This window comes from Aphelocoma coerulescens, chromosome 2, assembly GCF_041296385.1.
Source record: "Aphelocoma coerulescens isolate FSJ_1873_10779 chromosome 2, UR_Acoe_1.0, whole genome shotgun sequence".
NCBI classification, from domain to species: domain Eukaryota; kingdom Metazoa; phylum Chordata; class Aves; order Passeriformes; family Corvidae; genus Aphelocoma; species Aphelocoma coerulescens.
In genome coordinates this window covers 36,331,591-36,349,635 of record NC_091015.1, presented here as the reverse complement: position 1 = coordinate 36,349,635, position 18,045 = coordinate 36,331,591, and the positions used below count along the sequence as shown (strand labels likewise).

Here is an 18,045-nt window from a genome sequence, read left to right as displayed (position 1 = left end):
AGCACCAGAGGTTTCCTTTTACATTGCCTCCTCCCCCTTTGTGTCTGCTCAGATCTGCAGGGCCTAGGCTGTGAGTAGTCAAAAAGCTGGGAGGGGACACAGCCAGGACAGATACTCCCAGATGACTAAAGGGCTATTCCATACGGGATCATGCCCAGCAATAAAAGCCCAGGAAAAGAGAAAGGAAGGCTAATCAGGTCTTCCTGTTGTAAACACCTGCCTGATGCTAGGAAATAAATTCCTTATTATGTTTTGCTTGTGTACACAGTTTTCCTTCTTGTATTAAAACGTCTTCATCCTGACAAGAGTTTTCTTGCTTTTGTCCCAATTCTGTCCACCATCCTACTGGGAGGGAAGAGTGTATGAGCAATGGCATGGGGGCTGACCTGGTGGCAGGGGCCAACCCACCACAGCAGCCCGGGTTTGAACTCAGCTACTTCAGTAGCTCAGTCAGACAACACTAATTCATTCACATAGAGTGTTTAGCTTTCAGATACTCAAGTTTATTACAGACTTAACACAATAAAACATAGTATAAAAAAAAGTAGATTGCAAAGTCTTCACATCATGGAATGCCAATAGTTACAAAAATTGAAGTAATATCCTTGAAAATACATGAAAGCTAGTGGGAAGATATGGTGGGATAGAGGGAAAACTTGCAGGAGACAGGGAAGAAGGGGAGAAAAATATTAAGTCAGTTTAAAAAAAAGATATACATGATCCAAGCTTTTTAAATAGAAAATTTAATATCATTCTTTGTGTCAAACAATCCTGTCTAGAAACATATATTCATAATGGAGTTAAGCCCAGATTTTGAATCTCTGAATAACAAAATTCCTTGCGCCCCAGTTAGCTTACATTAACATAGCCCCCGTGTCCTACAAGTCATTCCAAAATACTCTTTGACTCCTCGAGTGTTTATCATGCTTTACTGGATAGATTGTTTGCTACACAGTTACAGGAACATCTTAAGTTACAAAAATAGTTATCACTCATTAGTATTTCTATACATATCTCAAGCTATTATATGCACACTCTGTACAGTAAATTTGCTTCCTTAAAACAAACAAAAGAACTAAATCATAGTCAGTCAGATCCAAAATACTCAGGCACCATAATACACTTACATGTGTGGTACTAAACATCCTGGCCCATGCAAAGCAAAAGCAGTTTCAGTACCCAGGAAACATATGCATCCAAGTTGTAGGACCCTTGTGATGGCTGGTGGAAGAGTATGAGGATCAGGACCTTACTCCCACTGAACAGTCTCCCACCAAACTGCAGGGCTCTCCACACTTAGTGTGCAGATCCCGTGCAGACTGCTGTTCCTGGCCAACAGGCCTGACTACCTGTAGAAAAGCAGATTTACATAGCAAAAGCTGTAGGTAGCAGAACTACCCCAAAATACCCCTCTGGTAATGATCAGAATTCCCGAGCTAAACATAAAATAGGAAGGTGACTTCTAAAATGCAACAAACACTGGGTGTTTGCCATAGCCAAATAATTCTTCTCAACATCTTTTGGCTGGGATCTATTCCTCCTTCCCCAGGCCAAAAGAAAAAAAATTAGACTTTTTGGCATGACCAGGGCCATCACTAACAAATATTTTGCTGGTTGCAAGCAGTCCACTGCTGAAGTATGTTGGTTGTACTTGCATTATTTATCCTTCCCTTTGAGTAGTGGAAAGCCTGGAAGCATTACAAGGGTTGTGGCATTTTGTTAGACCGGCAAGTACAAAATTTAGTTCTTAGAGGTACCATTGCTAGTCTTTCTCATCTCTTAACTCTGCAAGTCCAGTTCAGCTGATGTGAAGCTTCCTGCAGCTGCCCAACTCTGAAACAAGTCACCCATTTCACAAGGTGCTGTCTGGGAACAGACAGATGTCTCACTATAGATTTGGGGGGTGGGAAGGAAAACAAAACCACAACTACCACCCCTCAAAAAAAGGAGGAAATAAAAAAAGGAAACTTTAATTGCTGAATAAAAAATAATGCTATTTCTCTTTGAATATTGTCTAAATAGAGAAATTTCTCTCATACCACTCCAAGCACCATCCTTTCCATCATGAGGACACAACACTTCAGTTAGGTTAAAGACCCTCATGGTTCAATCCAAGCACTTAAGAGTTCAGTGTTTAAATGGTTCCTTTATATAACACATGCTGAAAAGCCCAGGCTGTTTGCAATGTACTACTATGAAAAAATATATTCACTTGCAGAACTTCAAGGACAATTTGAAGCAAAGTCAACTAAAGCATGTACTCAAATCTGCCAGCATCAGGCTGCAAAATATAACTACAAGTTAGTATCAAGGTCATGCACACATCAGAAGTGCATTAAGAACTTCAGAGTTATACCACAGAGGAAAAAGATACTTATGGTTTGTCTTCACAAAAGATTAAGAATTAAGCAACCATCCCCTAAACATTGAGATGAGTAAAGAAATTACGAATGAGCTTTAACAGGGTTTTTCCCACACCAGGAATTCAAGAATGTCAGTCTTTCATCTTTTAGTAAGAGTGCCTCCCTTTAAATCTCTCCAAACAGGTATTTGATGGTTAGATCTTTGATGGTTTGGATCTTGGATGGTTATTCATTCATTCTTTTATTTTTAAAGCAGTGTATTTGAAATGTACAATAATTTTGTTCTCCAATGGCCAAATAGTTAACCTTCTTGTGCATTTAAGTGTTCCATACTTACTTAAAATTTTGAAATTTTACAGTTATTCTAAACAGAATACGTTAAGCTGATTTTTAATAGTGCCATTACAGTGCAGCATCTGGACTATATTTCTTACCATTTTAAGAAATAACAGAGGTTCCATTTTAAAGTGCAACAGGTTTTGGTAAAGGAATTGCTAGAAAGCATTCAAGTGAAAAGAATTCTACCAGAAATAAACACACTACAATACCAGTATAAAGGTATTTGATAGCATTTGAAGACTAGGGGAAGTTACACATGAACTATGGATCACTTCAGAAGACACACAGAAGATAAACCAGGAAAAAGATTGTAATTTTTCAAGCTGACTTTCTAGAGAGAATTGTACTTACTGATTTACAACTGAATTGAAAGGCTTGCCTTTTCTTTTTTAAAATCAGGATAAAATGAATGTGAAAAATGAAAGGTCTCTCACTTGGATCTACACTGATACCTTGTTTACAAAGTTATACAAGTTAATGCTGAGTTCCCTTGCTCCCTTAGCATGTTTCCAAGCTCAGTCACATAAAGCAAGTTAAATATTCACACAGATGTTTACCTTCTTACGTGATATTATATTAAAATTAGTAGATAAATTTAAATACTTGCCTTATTTGGTTAGTAATATGCTGACATTTGTGCAAGGGCATACGAGCACTTGGAACGTAAAGCCTTTTATTCTCCCATTACTGACTTAATTTGAGAATTCAGTAGGATCTTTAACTCACAATTTGTTTCCTAAGATGAGAACACTTCATCATTCAGTAAGTCTATCACAATTTGATGATGTTATAGATATCCTAGATGACAAAAATTGAGTTTTATCTTCCCCCTTCTGACACGTACATGGAAAAAATAATTCCACTCAATTCTTTAATTTAAATCAGCGAATTCCAAGCACTTCATGCAAGGTTAAGAACCACAGATTTAAGTATTAATCTTGCTCAGCATGTCCACCAAAATTTCAGAAGTTAGTTTGCATCTCAACATTGCATAAAGTGTAACTTCCCCCCTGCCATGCTTGTTCAAAAGCAGCATTCACTACTGTCACCAAATAATTCAATCATTCCAGTTATTTTAGATTACCTTTCATCCTTGGAAGAAAAATTTGTTTTAAATCAATGTAACTATCTGCCTACAGCTGTTTTCTTCTTCTTCTATTTCAAAAAAACAAACAACAACCCCCAAACAAAAACAACACTCTAGTGTGTAAATATTTAAGCCTAGAAGAAAAGAGCCTGTGTCACTTGCTGGCAGACTTCAGTTCTGATATGATTTAAACCAGAATTCTCTCCCTACTCTCCATTATCAGCGTATCTTTCTACAACAGGCAACATGAGTTTACCTCTCTGCTTCTAGCCAGCTCCCCACTCTCCTGGTCTTTAGTTATCACCTGTATCTTTTCAGGCTATCAGATGAGATCACACACACATTTCAGCAGCCACAGGACTGAACCTTATCTAAACTCTAGAAAGGTGAGTCAACTATGAACTAGTTTCCCTCAGGACTGCGAGCTGTAATAAAGAATGTTTACTTTTAAGGGCCCAAAATCAAGAACAATATTCAGAATATAACTACAATAAGTCATTTGAATTGACTACTCCAGTTACAGAAGTTCTCTAAAGGCAAAAGATGAAGTCTTCGTCTTATCAACAACTATATGAAACTGACAGATGAGGTTCCAAAAGTTTTCATAGACTGTCAGAGTAAATGCTCATAGCAATTCAAATAGAGAAGGGTGGGGGGTTTATTATGGTTACTTAATGCCTTTTAAATCAGTCTTACATCACCCACATTCTTTTCCCCACCCATCCCCTTAGGTCCAATCTAAGAGAGGCTAGTAAAGAAAAGAGTAATGCAGACATGTATCTTCACTGAAGTACTGGAGCATCAGAGATTGTTAGTGGCAAGTTACTCAGAAGCCTTTTTCCATAGTGTTTATTGCAAAGTCATTTCGTGTAGCTTATTTCCAGGAGATAGGCAGCATAAAACCAGTAATATCTATTTTAAAAAATACATCATTCATTACAATGCAACAGTCTCAATAGTATGTTCTTACAGCTGCATCTTACCTAATTCAGAAACAAAACAATCCTGATCTAGCCAATTAAAAAGTTAACCCTTAGAACAGTCAGCCTTGAGGAGTCAGACAACTTTGGACCCAAAGTTTATACTCATCATGATTCACAGTTACCCCAGAAATTCGCATGTGCAAACTGTGCTACAGGAACTATTTAATGCTATCAGTCAGTAATCTCATAATTACATCAGCACGTACTCCAACAGAAAGAATTGCTTCATCTTCCCTTACGTAACTTTGATGTGACCTTTGAGTGTTCTAGAAGTACAGATAACTACTGCATTTGCTTAATGAGCCTGCCCAAGAAATAAACACAACCCAACATATTAACACTTAAAAGTCGCTTAAATGCATAATATATTAAAACAGTAAAAATCACAAAAATTTACACCAAGCTCTCCAAACCCATGCTCAAAGTTTCCCACCTAGTTCCAACTACACAATCTTGATTTTAATACCTGTTCTAAAAAGTTTACTAAAAAACCGACTGGTAAAGTCTTGTTCATTTTCTAGACTCTTGGTTTTTTTCCTTTGTCAGTAATTGTTGTGGGGGTTGTTTTTTTGTTTAGTTTTAAATCCAGCTTTAAATCTAACAATATATATTCTCCTTATAACATCCCAGAGGTAGCAAGAGGGAATATGAATGAAAAGAGACCAGATTCTAGAAACCGCAAATTCAACTATTGTGTCATCCAAGAGAGCTTTCCTGGCTTTCATAGACTGCATGTCACCTCTAATCATGGATAGCAAATAAAGTGTAGAATCCCAAAATAAAGAACAATTGCCACCGGGTTACTAATAGAAGTTTCACTAATAGACACCTCAAAGTAATCTTGTTATTTAAGTAGTAATACTGCATTTTCAACAGTCAAATATCAAGAACTGAAGGATAAACTTAAAATTTATGAGTATTTTTTTTTTTTAAATTCTCATTAGTGACACATTTCACCTAAACATAGACATACACACAGTTACTCTAAGTTGATGTACCACACTGTAAGGAAAAGTCCCAGTTCTGTTCAAGAATCTGATATTCCCCCTCTCCCTCCCACCACACAACTTGACAGAAGTGCTCACAGTAACAGAAAGCAAACAGAAGGGGAAAACACAACATTTAACAAGTGCACCTATTTACAATTTGCACCTTTCCCTCCTTGCATCTAAAGTGAACAGATCTCCATGTTTGCTATGCTGTACATTACATGTACTCTCCACTCCATGTAGTACCAGTTCTATCCAAAGGATCTCTGCAAGCACCAACAGCAGTCATTCCACATCAAACAACAGGTGCTTTTACTGTGGAGGCTGAAGGACATTTAAATATTCTGACTGGCCCAGTTGGTAGGTCGTGTTTCCTCCACAGTCCACATACTGGTATCTCTCCTGGGATATTTGCTCAGGGTGGCCTAAGTACGAGGTTGTCACTGTCACTCTTAAAAAGACAGAAGAGAAGAGATTTTGAGTTTCCTATTCTAAAAAACACTGGATTTATATTACTAGGGTTATTAAGGAAAAGGTTTTGGAACAAAATATGTTTTAAATAAATTTAAGAACATTACTGATTTACCACTATAGATTTTCTCCATAAAAGACATCTGGTTCCTTTTTCTAAAGATGCTAAAGCTGAGTTTTACTTGTAATATCTACCAATACAAATAATATTCTTGTTTGTGTCAAGAAAGCAAATGACTAAACAAGCTACAAGCCATGCTATATCTAGTCTAAAGACTCCCCCTGATCCCTCACCAACAAAAGACCCCACCATGCTGAAATTTATGCGCTGTCATAAAAAGCAGTCTCTGACTGAGTACTAAAGCCGGTAATTCCTTCAAGATCAAAGATCTCAGCAAGTTTTGAACAGTGGCCAACACACAAAGTCATTTTAAAGTTTTTGAGACATCAGTAGCTCCATGGCTATAGCCCACCCAACTGCAGAGCAGATACAGTAACAATGATTCTGTTTAATCTGTCTTTACACCACCAGAACCGGTCAAAAGACACAGTTCACTTTCTATAACTATAAAGCTACTACACTAGAAAGCAAGTTGACTTCATTTTATCTGTGATGCAAAGACTACAGGTTTAAGTATTTGAGTATTATTTCAATGAGAATTATATGGCTTCTTAAGTTGTTTCCCACACACAGGAAGACTACCATACTTACTGCATCATCACTACTATGTTGTGTACTTTGATAGATGGTAAAGTACAGAAGTCACTGCAAAAAAGAACAATTGTTAGATTTACATCAAACTTTTCCAAGGTAATTATCTAAAAAGCAAGTCTTGTGGCTTCAAATAGAAATTCTGCTGCTCTGTCCACAGAGCTGCTAGCAATGGCAACAATCATTTGCCAGTGACTGAATGCTGGACCTACTTTTATATACATAGTCTTGCTTTCACAGGTTCTGTCTTCACATGGGCTTGCTTTCATGTAATGCTTGCCAACAGAAGTGTCCTGAGAAAGCGATCATTCCGTCTTCCAGAAGCTAACCAAGGTTAACCTGAGCCCCTACATTTAAAGCCTGCCAGTATCACTTTGTCACCTTTTGTTTTGCACTCATCCACTTCTGTATTATGCAAAGTAACCTTTAACTAACATACAGAGATTCAGAAGTCAAGGTTATTGTTCTCTTACAAGATAGATAACCTTTTCAGACTTATATTTTCTGACATACACCTAAATACCATAAAGAGCACCATGTAAGTGCATATTTTTAAACCCTGCTTCCTAAATCAATGATCTTGGTCACAAATTTATCAGCTCTAGAATGAACAGCATGTGATCAGTGCAATAAGATTGCTTGGCAGCTACCTACAATATTTTCATACCCCCTCCCTGCACCAACAAAAATAAGATATAAACAGTGAGTGAACACAGCTCATCCATATTGTAAGAAAATACAGTATTATCATGAGTTCTATGAAGGCTATTTATGAAATTTATTTATTCCTCATGCATCCAAAGAGATTCACAAGATTCAGTGTTTACATAAAGCTAACTTACATACTTTTAAAAGGTGACAGAGATTCAGCATTTTCTGTTGATTTTAAGTTTGTGCCTCTCTTTCCATTTCATACCTATTTCATTTTATTTCAACACTTCAAAGCAATAAGGTTTCAATAATTTCTCCCACTCCAAAGGGGCTGGCATCCATGAGAACTGCACACAGACCTGAAGTCTCAATAGTTAACTCTTTCTGTTCAGTCTGCATTTCAGTGTTAAGAGAACTAAAATTGGGGTTTTTGACCAAGATATAATGAGCTAACAGTCTGTTGGACAAATGAACTTTCAGAAGCTATGAATAAAACCACTCAAAGGGCAGTCTGTAAACACTGCTTACCATCGTATACACAAAGTGTGAAGAAAAGTCTCTAATTTGCATACCACTAAATACAAATTTCCTTCTACTGCAGAGAAACTTGTGCAAAAGTTACTAGAGAACTTGTTAGGGGAACACACCTGCACTTTCACCCCCTAAAGCAGCAGTCCTAAATAGTGCCAAGGCCTAAAATACTGGAATAGAGATTCCATTTAAAGGGTTTATAGCCAGGTACAGCAAGCCACTATATAAAACTAACCAAACAATTGTGGCTTACCATCTTTCAGTACTATTAAACTCGAAGAAAATGCCCCAATGTCTTTTCAAAGAGATTTCTGCTAACTTTCAAAAAAGTTGGTTTTAATGCCATCACAACTTTTAATAAGATCCATGTGATATTTACAGGTGAGTACACTTACTACATGTAGCTCATTTCATCTTGTATGACTGTAGGCACCATATAATCAATCTAAAAAAAAAACAAACCACAATAAAAAAGCAAGGAAAACACAAATAAGTAGATTTACATATGAAGATTAACACATGTTTAACTCTGAAAGTCTAAGCTACTTACCTGTTTCATATCCAGCGGACCAATGTTGGTGATGTTGTTTAACCGTGCCTTGCCAATAACTGTTTTTGAAAACTGAACTTGGGCTGTGATGTTTGCCACCTCAACAGAGTAATAGTTGTTATTCGTTATATTCAGTGTGTTCTGAAAAAACAAACACAAAACAGTAACAGCTATCCATTCTGTGTATCTTGATGAGCAAGCATTTTGAAACCTGTGCATGAGATAGTAATACCTGAAGTTATGCAAGTAAATTTTCCTGTCTGGTAGGATTGCAGAGAGGAGTGGGGTCATGGACCATCACTTTCTAAGTTTGTTTAGTGAATATATTGAGTAACACAAACTTCTGCACAACTTTCCTGGTAACAACCCTCCACTGCAAATACTGCATTTCTTCCAATCCTCAGTTATTCCTTCTAGAAAACTGAGCTATCAAAGGACCTCTTTCACCCATGGCAGCTTTGCTTTATTTAAAATGAAGAACTGTACCAAAAGTCTTTAGGCAATCCCATATCAAGATCATTACGAAGAAATCAAGAACTATGTGGGAACAGCTCCTTTAAGTTTTAAGGTGGATAAGAAGTATTTTTCCTCAACCCCAGTTTTGACACATGCATAATACCAGGGCAGCAGCAAACAGCATTCCTATATACACATACTACATTTCAGACACATTTCAAAAGTAACACTAAGAAGTCCAAAGTTACTGTTCCCTTGAAAACAGAAGGCCCAGTGTCAGCCTGCAATTACACCTCTATTAGCTATAGCTACAAGAACCAGACACAGCAGGTCCAGTTACATTTTTCAAACTGGTCACCAATTCTATTTAAGGTATCAACTAAGCTTTTCAGCCATTCCACAGTTTGTATGTACATTAAACTCTCAAAGCAGTATCTCCTGTTGCATTTATGCATTGCAAACACCCAGTCAGACTTACTGTAATATTTAGGTAGATTATCCGTCTATCCTGTTCATAAGTGACATATACTGACTTCACACCAATGTACTCAACGTCAATCGAGCGAGGAAACAAGAAAAATACAGCCAGCCCCGAAAGTAGTAAACACACAGTTACAGAAGCAGTCACATAGAGCTTTCTGGAGGAAAAAAAAGAGCACATTTCAGAGTCAAAAGCACATTAAACAACAGTGACATACTATTTTCTTTTAAGTGATAAGGAGCAGAACTAGTCAATACAACTTATTCAGTCTATTTCTAGCTTCCATTAGCTTCTAAAACGGGAAAAAAACTATGCTGCACTTCACAGCTATGTCTTAAACAGCTGTTACTCTTGTATATACATCAGAAATCATATTTCAAATCATGTGGTTATCTCAACATTTGTAACTTGCAGAGGAAAATGGAAGAGGTAAATACTTATGTGCTTTGAAACAAACTCACTTCCTCTTAACGTTTATTTATAGCACAACTTCTGCCATTTTGTGGAAGTCTCACAAAACACACCCAGAACACAAAATAAAGCTCTCATGACAGAAAATCCCGACTTCCAGGGAAAGTGTCAGGACTTAGCTAAAGAGCAGGAAATTCACAATTAAGCTAACACAAAAGGGTGTGTTTGTGCGGGTGTGGCTGTGTGTGTGCACAGGAGGGTGGGGCGGGGGTAGGGGTGTGAGAGATAATAAAAAAAACCTCCAAAAATAAAAGGATCTACTTCAGCTCCAGTTTAGTCAAAATTAGAACACTACAGTAATATGTTTCAAATTTGTACGACCATTACATCAGATATATTATCCAGAATAGTATTACGTGAAGCTATTGTATTTCTTTTTCCTGGCACTCATTTCTGTTTATTACAAAAACATCAAAACATTAAGAAAAAAACAAAGTAAAAACCAAAACAAGTCAGAACAAGAAGCCCTGAGCATTGTAGTGAAACCCCCAAGTAGATCCTAGAAAAAAAATTAAATATGCTGCATCAGAAATTATTGATTTTTCTAGCTGCAAATATCAGAATGTTTACAAACCAATTTCAGGTGACTTGCTTTTTGTAGTGGCTCAAAGACATTACCGATTAACTTAAACAGTGAAGATATATCTGCTTAGATCAATTAGGATGCTACAGAGATTGAGAAATACATCATTACTGTAAACATGTACATGAATAGGTCATACAGTATTACTTAGCTTTGTACTTAGCTAAGATGTACTGTGATGGAAGTATGCACACCTGTTAATAAGTAACTCTCCAAGAGTTAGAGGTTAAGGCTGGTATTACCCACACGCCCTGTTTTTCCAGTACTGAAAGCATTCCAGTGATCATCTTATTGCTATCTCCTTTGAATTGCTGAATTTTGACTTGAAGAGAATAATTAACTGTAGATTCAGGTATCACAAATAGCTATTGACTTACGTTCTTCTTGGCCTCAGTCTCTGATCACTGTATGGAATTAGTGCTACCAGCTGATTTTCCTGCCCTGGAAACAAAAACATCCTTTCAGAATTTAAACAAAGAATAAGTGTTGTTGAAGCTCTTTTACACAAAGAGTACCTGTTATAACTTAGTGGCACCAAAGAATAAACACTAAAGATAAACATTTAAATTCCAGATAAGGACCCAGGCTGAATGCTACTGTAGCTGATGTCACCTTCTGAAATAGAGCACAGCTTACGCAACATCCAGATGAGAAAACACCAAGTCCGCAAAGACCAAAACAGCAATAAATTCTGCCTCTGTGCTGCACACGACTGAAGGCAGCATTGCCTCTGGCACCTCTTCCTGGAGAAAAAGAGACATAGAACAGCTCTAAGCTCTCTATGCCAGACCACAAGAACTCATGGGACAAAACATTCAGAAGCTTGGGCAGTAAGAACTGATCCAGAAGGCATTCCGCATGTACTCTCCTGAAAAGCAGACGTCAGTCTGGTTAAAAAAACCCCGACAAACAACAAGCCCAAATTGAAACAACCAAAGCTACTATGTATCAATATAGGTGGTATTGGCAACACAAGTTATACACTGCAGTCTGGAAATCAGAAGTATATAAAAACATATTTATCACAGTGCTGCTGAGCTGCAGCACCCTGGAAGTCAAAATTAGTATCTACTGGAATTTCCCCATACAAGTTACATCACTAGGCAGTATTTTTAAAGGCAGATATCTTAACAGCAGAAATAAAGAACACATGCACAGATGAGTTGTTGAAAATACATGTACTACATCTGCCTGTAGAGCTTTTGCTATTGGTTGTAAAACTGTATGAGAACAAAGGCCTCAAGGCCAAGTCAGATCTGCAATTTTTAAGCCAAATGCAGAATTTGATCAAATCATCACTTAGCTAATCAAGCACTTGGCAATGATTCCATGCTGAATCACTAAGCTAAGCAAAACATGCTAACCAAGCATATAGTAGCATGTAAAACATTAACCTTCTAAAAAGCCTCTACCAATTTAAAACACATTTTCATCTCTACTTCAATGAAGCACCTTCAACCTTTGAAGAAAAAAGCATAGTCCTGCTTTCATACTACATCATGCTAAAAAACTAAAGCTGTCCAAGTAACTAAACATAATTTCAGGGATTTATTATAGTTTAGCCATCATATCACATATTAATTATAGTCTTACTAGTCATGCAGTCATTCTTGATTTTTCCCCTCTCCCCTCAAATGACCTCCAAATGTGACTTTTTTCTTCTCTAAAATACTAAGGAATAATTAGAAAGACAATCCTCTGAGTTCTAATAACTCATTTAAAGTTCTAACTTTAACCATATCATTTCATTAGAATGTATTGACAATGTGCATGTTTTAATAGTTACTGCAAACTATTTTAGTTAATAAAATAATTAACTTACATTTATTTAAGTATTACATTTAAGGATTCTACAGTGAAAAAAAGAAGCTTTTGAACATAGAAATCCTGCTATATCTCCATTTGAGTAAAACATGCTATTGATATTAACAAGTGTTCCAAGTTAACAGAAGAAACTTCTTTACCCTTTTTGGCTAAGGTAATTTTTAGTTTCATTGCTTTTCCAGATGCCAAATTTGCTGAATTTAGAGCTATCCAAGAATACATTGTAGCAGAAAGTTTAACAGCCAAACCACGAATCTCCTGTGGTATTTGCAACCACTGAAATATTCTGTGCTCCCTGATCTTTCTACAAAGATGAGACACAAGGGTTTGTGAACTGTATCATAACCTAATCTCACTGAAGCACATGCAGAAAGACAATACGGCACAGAGATCACTCAAGTTTCCTGAGCTGCTGGTCAAAATCAGTTCCGAGAGCTTTCACACCCAATAATCTATTTTGGATAAGAGGTCTGGCAAAAGCGGACCTGAACATGAAATCATCTCATCAGTCCTTCCCCGGTCAAAGGGAAAATCTCACAGCTGAAGCAAAAGGCTGTGGCTTGGCCCACTGCATTTGTCACTCTCTTCTTCTGCCCAGTTTCAGATATCCTGCAGTCTCCTTTCACAGGTCTCTTCATAAATATTCAGATAGCCTATCATTTAGGACAGAAGTGTAACAAAGCAGCATGTTTTACCAAAAGGTAAAGCAAAGGATGAGGGCAAAGCAAACAAAACCGCTAGGTATGAAGACTAATGCTGTGCAGCCTACTCCTTCCCAAGGCAGCCAAAGAACCTATGTATTTTCAACCCCAAGCTGGAATTATCCACCTAGCAAGCACCAGTGGGACAAAGGGAGGATAAAGGAAGACAAGGGGCATTGACAGCAGAAAGGGCAAGAAAGTTCACTATAAATGACCAGGGAACAAGTGTCGCAAGCCAGGTCTACTTTTCTGTCTCTGTATTTGCAGCCATTTTTGCAGTAATATACTGATTAAAATAGCTTAAAACAGGTAACTTTTAAAAAATGCAATAAAACGTCATGAAACAAAAGGTTTTCTCATTCAACTTGCAAGAGCTATGGTTATGTGTGGATTCAAAGCTGAGAAGCAAGAAACAGTTGCTTTACACAGACAAGAGGAGATCCAACCTGTAACAGCCAAGGTGTAACAGCCAACCCAATTCGTTACACTTATCTAGAGTAACAAAATGCTTAGTGCTAACAAAAAAAAGGTCAAAGAGATGAAAAAACTTCATCTTGACTTGAAAAGCTGTTTGTCATGAATTATTACAACTTCACGTGGTCACGATGTAAATTAATTGGTTAAAAAATGAAACAAAAGGAATAAAAAAGAAAATTTACCTCGTGGAATTCTTCCTGTTCCCTGGCAGGTTGGGCAGGTCACACTGTCTCTTCCTGTAAATTCCACATAAGGAAACTGGGATACATCTCCACATCTGCTGTCTTCATTGTGCACTTCTGAGTGAACTAAACCGTTCCTCACGTTATCAGACACTGAGCTTCCATCATAGCCATCTTCCTTGCAGGTATGCATTGGCAGGTGAGAAAGTGATTTTCCCATGTCTAAAAACAAGGTCAGAAGGAAGTTTTCAGGGACAATGGGTCAAACATGACTTGCATTTATTCCTCTGCAACAGGTAACTGTTAGTCTATGGCCATAGCCTGACAAGACTCAGTTCTCCTTTGTTCAGATCCCTTAAGACCTGCAAAGCACTAAGGCTCTGTCAAGCTGGAGTCAATCCCAAAATGCAAAGAACCTGAATTAACTGGGAGCTTTGTTCAAATTCTCCAATATGCACAGGTTGAAAGGGGATCAATGAGAGGCTTTAAAATTAGAACAGTACAACTGCTGGCAAAAGTTGCAACAGCTTTTCAAAGGATTGTTACTGTACAGGCTTTAACACAACACACTAATCTTTGTATTTAAAAAAAATCAAGACTGGGCCATAGAAAGCAATTTTGCAATTTGGAGTAAATTCTACACAGATGACAGACCCAATTTTAGTAAATTGTTTAGCTCAGACTTGTTTTGAGAACATAGGATTGGTTATTAGTTTCCAAGCTAGAAATATAGATCGCCAGGTGTTTAAACTGATGATTCCCTTTAATTCAAAAGAGGACGAATTCACACGGAAGTAAAAAATGGGAATTACTTAAACATAGTAGCTGCCAATATATAGCATTTATAAAGACTTGTTTAAAAAAAAAAGGATTACTCACAAAAGCATTTTAGTTACCTATGCGTATTTTAATTTTTTCTCATTATTGAAGCTTTTCAGCCACAACACTAAAAATACCTTGAAACACAGAACGCTTGAAACTAAAGTCTGTAAAAAGTACTACAAGCAGAAATCTCCCCAGTTTGCAACATGTGGAAAACAAACTCCAAGTTAAAAAAATAAACCTCTACAGCAATGCCAATTAGTTGTCCATCTTATCCACATAATCCATTTTAGTTACTTAACACACAGAGACAGCAGTCACTCAATTCATCAGTGTTTTGAGGAACTGCATGATTTAAAAAGAATATGATAAACTCCATTGGGGCTTTGTTTCCATTAAGAGTCATTTTTAAAGTGGTAGCTAGCAATTATCATGCTGGTTCACTAAGAGGAAGATTAAAAGAGGAAAATGAGTCAGAATATTTTAAACCAACTACTCAAGACAGAAAAGAAATATCTCAAATACGGTGATGGCAACGCAAACACAACATTAACTCATTATCTTACTAGAAAGGCTAGGTGAATGTGAGAGAAGGAAAGTAAGTCAACAAATGCCAACTAGTCCCAGTTACTGCTCCAGAAAATATGCAGGATTTTTTTTTTCATTTATGTCATTAAACCCTTACAAGCAGGAAAACTATTTACCCTTCTGCTGCTACAGCACTTTTTAAACATTCTAAGTTTGGGAGCTATTCAATAATGGAAACTGTTAAACTGAAAATTAAAACTACTGAGCTATTGAAAAGTAAAAATCCTGAAAAAGCTGCTGACAATGTCGACAATTATTTCACATGGAGTTTTTGTTTACTTTTCTCCTTGCAGCTGACCTACAGCCTTCAAGCTATGGAACTTGAGTATTGCAGCTTAGGCAATAGCTGTCACAATTATAGATCTGGAAGCTTAGGGATCATGCTGTTCTCCTACCACTACACCCAACTTAGCTGCTCTACTGACAGTAGGCTCAGCCTACATCTACATTAACAACTGCATACAGACCAGGCAGCAACTCTGAAAAAGAAACAGTTACTGAGGACCCAAACCCCACACTGTACGTGTTTTTGCATGTTTATTCCATAATAGCTCTTATGTAGACTTATAGCACCCACTGACAACTGAAGTGCACATTCCAGTTTTAACTTTTTCCAAAAGAAAAAGTTCACACAACTCCCTCATCACACTGTGACATGAACCAAAGTGCAGCAGGCAAGGATGACTGGGAAGTCCTTCCAAGAGCACATCCTTTACTTGAATTAAAGTACTAATGCAGGTGCATCCTTGAATGCCAGCTGTACCTGAGCTTCAATAATTAGAATGTAATGGTGCCAGAGACCTGAGAGAAACGTCTCAGTTCATAAAGAAGAAAACAGAGAACCACCTTCAAGCAAAATTTGATCCACCAACATTCCCCCCAGCCATGCCCAAACCTTACTACAGCTGACCACAAATCAAGAACACATTGTGCTTTTATCCAGCACTTATAGGCCGAACAGCAGTAACTCTGAGACTATGACGGCTCCATATGTCACAGTTTCTATACGGTCACCAAAGTCAGAAATCCTACTTGCTGAACAGCTGTGCTTTCATCTAGTCTCCCTTATAACTGATGTTACACTCCATTCCCCTTGGACTTATCTGGAGTTTCTGTGAATTCAGAGTCTGTTAAAACGAGTTTGGTAAATTAAAAATGTGACAGTGGCATCTGTTTAAAACCGCGCCCTTCAGCTTGCTACACACTGCAGCACAATGGTACACAGACAAAACCCAAACAGTGTCACAAGACACACTGAACCACCACATCCTGAGCTACATGCAAGACTAGGGGAAAAAACTTTCTGTTTATAGACTCAGTGAAACTTCATAGAGTCAAACTAAATTGTTATACTTCTCCAGGAAGTTAGGCTGGTGTTCTTGCCCTTTATATGCAAACATATAAACTTGAGATTACTTGAGATTACCTACTTCTTTTTCAATATAGCTAAAGATTCCGAATCGCAACCACCGTCTGCCCCATCAGCTATGCCTTAACCGCGAACATCACAATCTCCAAAGCAGAGGAGGCGGCAGGGTAAGGCAGTGACTGAGCAGCCACAGGCTTGTCCAGCTCGGGTGGGCACGACCAGTGCTGCCTTTCACGACCCCTTTACAGACCCACGTCTCGGACACTGCCTGAGCGGTAAAGCGGGCGCTGCTAAAATAAAGGAGTCAAAAATCCTGGGATTTAGGGATTTTCTCGTCCATCAGTGCCAGCTGCTCTCACAAACATGGCGAAGTTTACAGCCGGCAGGCTTGGACCAAGGCCCGGTGAGCTCGGCTGCTGCTGGGCTGCCCGGGTGGCCCCCGGCCCCCGCTCGGCCTGAGGTGGACTCGGCGCGGGAGCCGTGCCCGGGCAGGGCAGGGCAGGGCAAAGCAAGGCAAGGCAAGGCAAGGCAAGGCAAGGCAAGGCAAGGCAAGGCAAGGCAAGGCAAGGCAAGGCAAGGCAAGGCAAGGCCCCCCCGCCCCGCCGCGGGCCTGCTCAGGCCGAGGCCCAGGGGCGGCCGCGGCGACCCCCGCCCGGCGCGCAGCTCCGCCAGCGCCCACAGCCCCCGCCCGCCGCGGCAGCGCGCTTCCGTCCCCACCTGCGGCGCGGGCTCGGCGGGCCGGGCCGGGCCGGGCACGGCACAGGGGCAGAACCGCAGGCTCCGAGAGCGACGCAGCAGCCGGCGCTGAACACGGATCGGGCGTGTGCGCAGCCGCGGCGCGGAGCCGGGCCCAGCCCACCCGGCCGGCGGCGGGGGCGGAGCCGGCTCCACGCTGTTGTCCTGCCTGCCCGGGCCGTGCCAGCCCCCAGCTGGCCCAAGGCTCGGCAGTGGCACGAAAGCTGCCGTCCGAAGGGATGCGGCGCGATCCCGTATCCGGGAGTGGAATCAAGGATAGGAGAGAGGGGAATAGGAAGGTCGCGCAACCCCGCTTTGCGGCAGAGGGACTAAAGGGGACAGAGCAGGATTCCATCCGGGGTTTCAGCCGTGGTTCAGAATCCAAGTAACAGAGTCATGTAGGTTGGAAAAGACCTTTGAGATCATCGAGTCCAACCTGTGACTGAACCACCATGTCAACTAGACCACTGCACCAAGGGCCACGTCCAGACTTTCCTTAAACACCTCCAGGGACAGTGACCACCACCTCCCAGGGCAGTCTATTCCAATGTCTAATCACCCTTTCCGTGAAGAAATTCGTCCTAATATCCAACCTACTCCCATTCCCCCCACCCGGTGCAGCTTAAGCCCATGTCCCCTTGTCCTATTGCTAGTTCGCCGGGCTGTTCACAGCTATGAGT

General features: G+C 39.4%; 1 protein-coding gene across 1 annotated transcript; it reads right to left on the bottom strand.

Annotated features, from left to right (window-relative positions):
- Nucleotides 1-481: 481 nt before the first annotated feature.
- LOC138106438 (transmembrane protein 106B) lies at nt 482-17,466 on the bottom strand. Its single transcript, XM_069007034.1, has 8 exons — nt 17,348-17,466; nt 13,852-14,073; nt 11,045-11,108; nt 9,611-9,770; nt 8,677-8,817; nt 8,522-8,571; nt 6,945-6,998; nt 482-6,212 (listed from the first exon to the last, which is right to left on the bottom strand). The coding sequence occupies exons 2-8, from the start codon at nt 14,069-14,071 to the stop codon at nt 6,074-6,076; spliced, it is 828 nt and encodes a 275-aa protein (XP_068863135.1). The 5' UTR covers nt 14,072-14,073; nt 17,348-17,466; the 3' UTR covers nt 482-6,073.
- Nucleotides 17,467-18,045: the final 579 nt, after the last annotated feature.